At 36.7% G+C, this 8,858-nt stretch overlaps 2 protein-coding genes across 4 annotated transcripts; both read left to right on the forward strand.

Annotated features, from left to right (window-relative positions):
- Positions 1–3,223: 3,223 nt before the first annotated feature.
- Positions 3,224–5,917, forward strand: LOC111480640 (septum-promoting GTP-binding protein 1-like). Of its 2 annotated transcripts, none has more exons than XM_023125793.1 (6): positions 3,224–3,744; positions 3,841–3,961; positions 4,033–4,129; positions 4,218–4,257; positions 5,159–5,233; positions 5,320–5,917. In XM_023125793.1, exons 1-6 carry the CDS (start codon positions 3,322–3,324, stop codon positions 5,482–5,484), a joined length of 921 nt encoding a protein of 306 aa, XP_022981561.1. In that variant the 5' UTR covers positions 3,224–3,321; the 3' UTR covers positions 5,485–5,917. The 2 variants fall into 2 exon arrangements, with proteins under 2 accessions (XP_022981561.1, XP_022981560.1); XM_023125792.1 differs by having other exon boundaries at positions 3,226–3,744; positions 5,159–5,242.
- A 130-nt stretch (positions 5,918–6,047) lies between these two features.
- LOC111480631 lies at positions 6,048–8,332 on the forward strand. Of its 2 annotated transcripts, XM_023125779.1 has the most exons (3): positions 6,048–6,317; positions 6,416–6,485; positions 6,963–8,332. In XM_023125779.1, exon 3 carries the CDS (start codon positions 7,129–7,131, stop codon positions 8,119–8,121), a length of 993 nt encoding a protein of 330 aa, XP_022981547.1. In that variant the 5' UTR covers positions 6,048–6,317; positions 6,416–6,485; positions 6,963–7,128; the 3' UTR covers positions 8,122–8,332. The 2 variants fall into 2 exon arrangements, with proteins under 2 accessions (XP_022981547.1, XP_022981546.1); XM_023125778.1 differs by lacking the exon at positions 6,416–6,485.
- The last annotated feature ends 526 nt before the right edge of the window (positions 8,333–8,858 follow it).

Consider the following 8,858-nt stretch of genomic DNA (forward strand, 5'->3'; position numbering starts at 1 on the left):
TTTTTTTTTTTTTTTTTTTTTTTTGAAGTTTGTAAAAAAGTTTTAATAATATTAATAAAACTTTTTTGAAAACTTATTTTTTTATATTTTTTAGTCAAATATAAAGTACAAGCGTAAGGATCTTGGGCCCGATCAATTGGGCTTAGACCCAATATTTAGGTTATTTTCAAATTGGTCCTTGTTGAGTTACTAATTTACATATTCAGTTGGATGGGTCAAATTTTTAAATATGAATAAGTTGAGTCCCATATATCAAACATCTGGGTAACATGTTTGCATGGTCAATTAGTTTCTTTTTTCAAACTTTAACAAAAATTTAAATAATTAAATATTTAATATAGACCAAACTATATAATAAAATTTTATTATATGAAAATATAGTTTGTTGGGTTATATTTTTTTATAGCCCATACTTTGGTCTTTCTCACCTACTATGCGACCAAATGTATGTTAGGTAACATATCAATTCAAATAAAAATGGGACATAAAATATATTTTTTAACGATATTACAATTTGAACATAGCTCAATTTATTTGAATGTTTTATTATATATACGACGAAAGATTTTTATATAATTTAAAATCAATTTTTGAATCAATTTTGATTAATAAAATTAAACTAAATAATTAAAAACTCGAGAATAATTACTCGAAATGTTGGAGATAATATTTAGTTGGTCTTTAATTCTTGTATTCTCGTGTTTAAAAAATAGTGTAATTTTTAGAAAATAAATTAAATTCTTCCATTAATAATTATTTTTTAAAATTAATATTAACATCATGTTAAAACATGTTTTTTATTTTTATATTCAATCAAATTTAAATATTCTAATAAAAGAAATTTCTCTCTTAATATTATTTAAAATCAATGAGTATTTTTTTATTTCTATTATTAAGGGATAGTTTTGTAAATTGGAGCACGCAAAGGAATTTCTCGAGTAAGCTAGAAAAAACCCGGAAAAGTCGAGAGATCCACGGAGGATTAACTTGTAAAACTTAGTTGATCTTAAAAAAAGATGAAACGAAGTCCTATACTAATCTCCCCTTAAATGCATGTCGAGTTTGTCAAAATCGAGAATTTTCACTATTTGTTTCAATTCTATATTTTTGTTATTTAATTTACTTATGTCACTTTGATCCCATCAGATCTCACTGTTGGATGATGAAAGTCCCACATCGGTTAATTTAGGGAATGGTCATGGGTTTATAATCTAAGAATACACTCTCTATTGGTATGAGGCCTTTTGGGAAGCCCAAAGCAAAGCCATGAGAGCTTATGCTCAAAGTGGACAATATCATACCATTGTGGAGAGTCGTGTTCGTCTAACATGGTATCAGAGCCATGCCCTAAACTTAGCCGTGTCAATAGATTGGCAAATCCTTAAATGTCGAACAAAGGACTCCAAAAGGAGTCAAGCCTCCTCGAAGGTACGAAGGCAGTCAAAAATGACTAAGACTCCAAAGGAGTCGAGTCTCGATTAAGGGGAGGCGTGGTTTGTTCGAGGGGAGGTGTTGGATATCATACCATTGTGGAGAGTCGTGTTCGTCTAACACTCACGAGACCGAGTGAAGGGAGGAAGAAAAGGATAAGCGACTCGGGAGGATAAGTGACATTGCCCTTGGTTGTTACCTTATTTATATCTAAAAATTATAATAAAATGATTTAGTTTTGTCTTTTAATAATTAAAATATGTCTCACATGATATTATAAATTAGTAATTATACAAAATTTATAAATTAATTAATAATAATTTATATAATGTTTAATTTCTTGGACTATAATATAACATTTTTAATTTTTTAATTTTATATTTAATATGTTTAATTATTCGAGACCTTTAAAAAAATTTAAATTTATTAAACACAAAATTTGAGGAATTTAAATTTTTGAATTTTTAATGATGCATATATTTTATGTGTTGGTTAATAAATTCACAAGTTTGTAATATCGATAAATTTATGGTATTAACTTCACTCATTTAACGTTTATAGTTCATCAAACATTCATTGTAAGCGTTTAATTTAGAGTCTTTCGTAAAATTTTATGATATATGAAATGACTAAAATACTTTAACGATGTTGGTCATCGACGATCACTGTGTAATCACCTGATGACGACAATCTATAACGACAACAATTAACGGTCGTCAATGACAATTTTTTCCAATTGATAATCGTTTCTCACAATCAACAATTTCGAGTGATCGACTCCACCTCTAACAACTGTTTCAGTGATAATCTATAATAACCATTTGTAGTAACTCTAGTTCTGGTCGGTCAAGTCGTATATAACCAAACTTCCTTCCGGTTCAGGATTGAATGAATAAGGGAAATAGGTTCAGAGAGAAGCAAGGAGGTCAAACTCTTTCAAATATACAGGTGGGTCTTGCAGTCAAGCTCCCTTCTGCCTTTGCATTCGTCTGGCCCGAGGAAACCTTTGCATTAAGTCTTTTCTTTTAGTTTGCCGTATACCTATCTTCAATCGGGATGTTTTTTTTTTTTTTTTTAAGAAACATTCAAATTATAAGGAGAAATTAGGAGAGTAGGAAAAAATGGAAACAACAAGACAAAGAAATTGATGGGTTGTGTCAACCGTGTGTTACCGACATGCACTTGGGTTGACCCAAACGTCGCCTTTCGCGTTTGGCCCACCAAGATTGGAAGCCGCCGATTTGGACTATCTCATCTCCACCCAATTTTTGGGTTGAAATCCGAGTAGAAAAATGATACATTAATGAACTGAGACCACATCTGAATGACAAAGATTCTTAGGATAGTTAAGAAAGATTTAAAAAGAATTGAAAGATACTACCTATGCTAACACGTACACCTTCATTTTCAGTGACTCAATCATAGGAACTCAATGGTTAAACGTGCTTTACTTAGAGTAATTCTATGTTGGTGATCTTATACAAATTTTTCTGTGATACATATGAGTGAAAACAAAACATGTTGGAACGATTCGTGTTGGTCTATGGAGATAGTCTTCACGGTTAAAAACGAGAAATAAGTAACGTGACCATGTCGCAAAGGATACAACGAAGTGTCAGGGTCATTAGGTGTCGTATTCATACAACTCGACAAAACTAGATTTATAATAATTATAAATGTAGCTAATATTAGTATTTACTTATGTATATTTTAGATTAAAAAAAATTAGATTTAATGTTTAAAATTTAAGAAAATTTGAAGAAATAAATATGGATATATAAAAAAGAAACAAGAACAAAAACCCGGTCAACTGTTCGTTGTTGTTGCTGGTCGAGTCTCGTACTTTAGCTTCATTGAAGATTTCTTCGGAAAAGCGCCAAATGCCCACAAATGCACCACATCGACAAATCCAACGCCACGGCCACTGAAATCAATGGCGAAAACAAGAACAAACGCCGCCATCTCCCTTCACTTTTCACCTCCAAACTGAACAATGAAGCCGCTGCCGCCGCCATGACCAAGCTATGCCGGAGACTCGTCCGGTGGAGGCTCATCGAACGGATCTCCTTTGTCCGTCACTTCTTCCGCTTCATCTGGGATAGGGTTTTCGCTTGTTCTTCCGCAAAAACCCCCAAAAAATATCGCCGCTTCTCCCACCGGTCCCCACCGGCTGCCGCGGATGGTGGATCGTCGCCGGAGTATCCGACGACTAGCGGCGGGTTTGATTCCGATTCTGATTTCGATTCCGCGGAGTTGGTTCCTCTCAAGATTAGCCTCTTGGGGGATTGCCAGATTGGGAAAACAAGCTTCGTGGTAAACTTTTCTTTCTAATTTCTAACTTCCCCTGCTGTTTTTTTTCTCTCTCTTTTTCTAATCCTTTTGTTTGTTTGTTCTTTTAATTTTGATTAGGTCAAGTATGTGGGCGATGAACAGGAGAGAAATAGCTTACAGATGAGCGGAATAAACCTAATGAACAAAACACTCAATATCCAAAATGCTCTGATTTCGTTCAGTATTTGGGATGTTAAAGGTAAATTTAAACTTCCCCGGGTTCTTGAAGATTTCTGAAGAAAAATTTCTAATACGAGTAGTTCGATGAAGGTGATAGCAGTTCACAAGATCAACTTCCGTTGGCCTGCAAAGATGCTGTGGCGATCTTGTTCATGTTCGATCTTACAAGTCGTCGAACTCTAAACAGGTCTATTCCGTTCAAAATCTTGTTGTTCTTGCTTGAAATGGGAAATTTGAGTTCATTTTTGGTTCGATTTTGTGTTTGATCTTTGCAGTATTGTTGATTGGTATACCGAAGCGAGGAAATGGAACCAGGTAAAGTATTTGATTCCATTTTTAGCCATTGATTTCTTTCCTTCTACTGAATTCTGTCATTAAGATGCTTTTATTGCTAATAATGAGCACCAAGTGTTTGATAAAAGTCCTGTGAGAATTTATGAGAAAGGGATGTGAGGCTTTTCCTTTAGCTTTTGAACTTGTGAACCTCTGAATGATGACTTCTTTTTCACCTAACTTGTTTGTGAAGAAAATGGTTTGGGATTACTTGTTAGGAGATGTTTCGGATATCGTTCGCTTTCTATATTTGGATTGTAAAGAGAAACTGGTCATAAATTCTGAGTTCGTCTACGTTGAGCTCTTGAGTTTGTTTATACGTCTATGTTGTTCTTCAGTTCGGTTTAAGAATCGAAGCTTATGTTCTGTATGTGAGTTTGTTAATCATAGGCTACATGAACCATACTTCATAAACTTGAGACTTGTTCAACTCGTGAAATGCAACAGCCCAACTCACCGCTAACAAATATTGTCCTGCTGGGTTTTCCCTTCCGGGGTTCCCTTCAAGGTTTTAAAATGCGTCTACTACCATTCCCCTCTCCAACCAATGTGGTATCTCACAATCCACCACTCTTGGAGGCCCTGCGTATTCGCTAGCACACCGCTCAGTGTCTGGCTCTGATACCATTTGTAATAGCCCAAGCCCACCATTAGCAAATGTTGTCGTCTTTGGACTTTCCCCTCCGAGCTTCCTCTCGAGGTTTTAGAACGCGTTTGCTAGGAAGAAGTTTTCACACCTTTATTAGGAATGTTTTATTCTCCTCTCCAACCGACGTGAGATTTCACATGAAACCTCTTATAAGTCAATTCATAAGACATGTTTTTCAAAGCCAACTACCAAACAGCCTCGAGTAATTCATGGGTCGACTCTTGTTTATTGCAGACAGCCATTCCCATCCTTGTAGGAACCAAATTTGATGACTTTGTTAGACTTCCTCCAGATTTGCAGTGGACAATTGTGAGTCAGGTAAATCCTAATCAATCTTCTGTGTCTTTTTGTTTGTTCATCAAACTCTTCTCTGATTGTTGATTTTGTGTTCATAGGCAAGAGCTTATGCACGAGTCATGAAGGCTACACTGTTCTTCTCCAGCTCCGTTCACAACATCAATGTCAATAAGATCTTCAAGTTCATCGCTGCCAAGCTCTTCGACATTCCATGGTCTGTCGAGCGGAATCTCACCATTGGAGAGCCAATCGTTGACTTCTAATTTTCGTTACATTCGACCTGATTTCGATGTACATACGATACGACAGAATCAATCCGACTTTCTTTTTACTCAATGACAGAGCACATTTGCTTGCGTTGAAGGGATGATATGAAAAGCCAGCACTAAAAGATTCTGGTGGCGCAAACTATTCTTAACTTTTGGGAGACACAATCCAAGAAGGTAGCGACACAACTGTCATGTCCAACTTCCATGTGATTCGGTGTCTTGGAAGTTAGCATATGTTTTTTTTTTTTTTTTCCTTCTCGAAGCTAACCCGAAAGCGAACGATATTTGATGACATTTAGTTAGTTGGGTCTGTATAGATTCATTATGAGATTGAACTCGAGGTATTTTTAAGGTATAAATTTGCTAAAACTATAGGTTACATTAGGAGGTCACGACCTTCGTGTGAACTCGAGCTTTTATCTTTGAATGAGGGATGGGGTGTTACTACGATAGTCATTCATATATGAATTATAAATTTAGTTCGTAAGATTTGGCAGATTTATGAGGGGTTGGATATTTATGAGTGGTGTACATCCAACCCGACAATTCATACCATGGCCATGGCCATTTATAAGTAAGAAATAATAAAAAAGAAATTATTGGGCTTAAAGATGTCGGCCCAAAAAACGAAAGTGGCAGAAGCCCAAGGTTTCTGGTCCAAACAACAAAACCAAGTCTCAAGATATCGCCTAAACCCTCGCCGTTCTGATTTTCCCGCGATTGGACATTTTGCTATGACGACCCAAGTCTTAACGTGGAGCCACTGAACCATCAAGGACTCGTTGCTGCTGTTTCGCTCTCATTCTTATTTCTCCGCCATTCAGCCGGTAAGCTAACTGTTTTTCGCTCTTTTCCGGCCACAATTTTGCAGTGGTATTCTGTTCATTGTTATTAGGAATAACTGAGCTCTTCTATTGGACTACAGAGTTGAGAAATGTTGCTGTTCTGTAAAGGAATGGAGGTGTTGGAAATCGTTGCGAACATCTAGGATGAATGTGAGGATTATTTATTTGGATTTAGTTGCGCACATGAGAAATTTGTTTTGTGAATGGTCTGTCGTGTTTGTTCAAGGCATGTTGTCTATGATCGTGTGTTCGATGTTTCGATCATGTTTATTTGTTCAGATGTTCCGTTCATGTTTGTTCAGGACGTATTATTTATGGTTGCATGCCTCTTCTAAATTCCTTTTACTTGCTTTCTTGTTAGATAGACTTTTATTATTATTGTTGTATCAATACGAGAGTGTACTACTAGTCACCAAAATCATGTCTACACCTATTAGGGCTAAATGTCTCAAAATATACTATAGGAGAAATGATTAGTTGTCAATTCTTCTTATCTCGATCGTATGCTATCAAAGTTGTGGTTGTTTCTATTTCGCTTTTAGCATATAACATTGATTTGTTTCAAATTGTTTTCAACGCATTTCTTCGCTCACGTTTTATAGAACGTTTCTTTCAAATATGATCCAGGCTCGATCATACGTCAAGGTTGTCCTCAAAGTCCGACTTCCATATAGTTGACTTGTTCGTTGGGTTAGAACAAGTCGTGCACAATCGTTGTCCCACTACCACAAGAGTACAATTGTGACAAGTGGTATCAGAGTCGAGTTAGCTCCGTGAATCTTAGTACACAAACATGTCCACTGCAAAACAATTGGGCAAGTCCCAGGCTGACCGATTGGTAAAGATTGAAGATCAATTACTCTACTCGAATGAAGTTCTTGATAGAATGAAGCTTTTGGAGTCTTGCATGAATGAGATTGCTATTAAAGCCGACAAGATCAACGAGATGACAGGCCGCCTTGAAGCAATGTCTGTCCGAGAATTAATGATTAGGGTCGAGACCCTAGAAGAAAAGGCCGCAACTGTTGGTGGTTTCGAGTATGGGGATAGCTCGACAGGCTTTGTTGCCCGAATGGAAGAACGCATCGAGGACTTAAAAGATAATCAACAAACAATTGTTCAGATGGTCTCAGAAATGTCTAAAGGTTTGAGAGCAACCATTGGAGTGGTCAAAGCTGAAGTGGCGGATTTGAACACCAAACTAAACCTCACCACGAGAGCAGTAGGGAACCAAACCCCAGTTGGGGGTGTAATCCAATACATCAAGCTAAAAGTCCCAGAGCCCAAGCCCTTTTGTGGGGATCGAGATGCCAAGGCTTTAGAGAACTTTATCTTTGACTTCGAACAATACTTTCGAGCTACAAATACCGTGGCAGAAGAAATGAAGGTCACAGTGGCAACGATGTATCTAGACGACTATGCAAAGTTGTGGTGGAGATCCAAGTACATGGACATTCAAGATGGTCGATGTACTGTGGACACTTGGGAGAGCTTAAAACAAGAACTTCGCTCTAAGTTCATCCCACACAATATCGAGATAATTGCAAGAAGGAAATTAAGGGAGCTGAGGCATACTGATAATATTCTACACTACGTTAAGCAGTTTTCTGAGATTATGTTAGATATTCATGATATGTCTGAAACAGACAAGGTCTTCAATTTTATTAATGGGCTGAAGCCGTGGGCGAAAACCAAGCTCTACGAACAAAGAGTTCAAGACCTTTCCACCGCCTATGTTACAGCCGAACATCTATTTGATCTTAGATCGATCAATCCCCATCCATAAGGAGGAACTAGACTTCCACAAGTGGAGGTAATAACACGTCGGGAAAGTAAGGAGAAGTGATAGAATGACGCTTTTATGTTCGGTATGACTTTTTGATAAGTTACTTCATTCCGTACTTCCATGGATTCATCTTTTGGTGTGATGTAGTGCCAGCAAACTCCTATTTATGGTCTATCATACATATCTTAATGTTCTAATGTGTTCCCTTTGTGATTCCCTGAGATTATATCGCTGAATAATTCTCAACATACTTGATTATCTTTGCTATTTGAATGAGTAAGCTGAAAAAGAAGAGTTGCAGACATTCCTACTCACCATCCGCCCTGCAGCAACCAAGATGCTGTCATCCACTTCAGGTAATCTGTCGTTTACTTGCACGGTCATAATGCAACTAATCGTTAATTTTCTTATCCAGTTATATGCTATCAATATCATTGTTGTTTCTTATTTGTTTGTTATTCTATGACATTGCTTTCAAAACGTTTTTCAAAATCTCGGTCCCTTTTTGAAGACTTTTAAAAAAAATGTTGTTCATATCAACGATGGCTCGAGTTTGAGTTGGTTAACTTACTAGTTAGTGAGAGGAAGTGGTACACAATTGCTTTCTGAAGTCCCGTGAAAGTGCAATTGTGATACCATGCTACCCAAATGGTTTTCTTCTCTTTACGGGTGAAATTACTCTTGGGATGGTATTTCTTGCTTTGGTCAAGCTTCCCCTCTATAGGGCCATGTCGTGT

The sequence above is a fragment of the Cucurbita maxima genome, unplaced genomic scaffold (assembly GCF_002738345.1).
Source record: "Cucurbita maxima cultivar Rimu unplaced genomic scaffold, Cmax_1.0 Cma_Scf00006, whole genome shotgun sequence".
NCBI classification, from domain to species: Eukaryota; Viridiplantae; Streptophyta; class Magnoliopsida; order Cucurbitales; family Cucurbitaceae; genus Cucurbita; species Cucurbita maxima.

Bases quoted from the DNA above. Each gene is read 5' to 3' on its own strand.
- LOC111480631 (XM_023125779.1), top strand. From the start codon at position 7,129: ATGTCCACTGCAAAACAATTGGGCAAGTCCCAGGCTGACCGATTGGTA.
- LOC111480640 (XM_023125792.1), top strand. From the start codon at position 3,322: ATGCACCACATCGACAAATCCAACGCCACGGCCACTGAAATCAATGGC. The intron at 4,258-5,158 runs GTAAAGTATTTG...TGTTTATTGCAG, and splicing joins AAGCGAGGAAATGGAACCAG to ACAGCCATTCCCATCCTTGT. The intron at 5,243-5,319 runs GTAAATCCTAAT...TTGTGTTCATAG, and splicing joins AGTGGACAATTGTGAGTCAG to GCAAGAGCTTATGCACGAGT.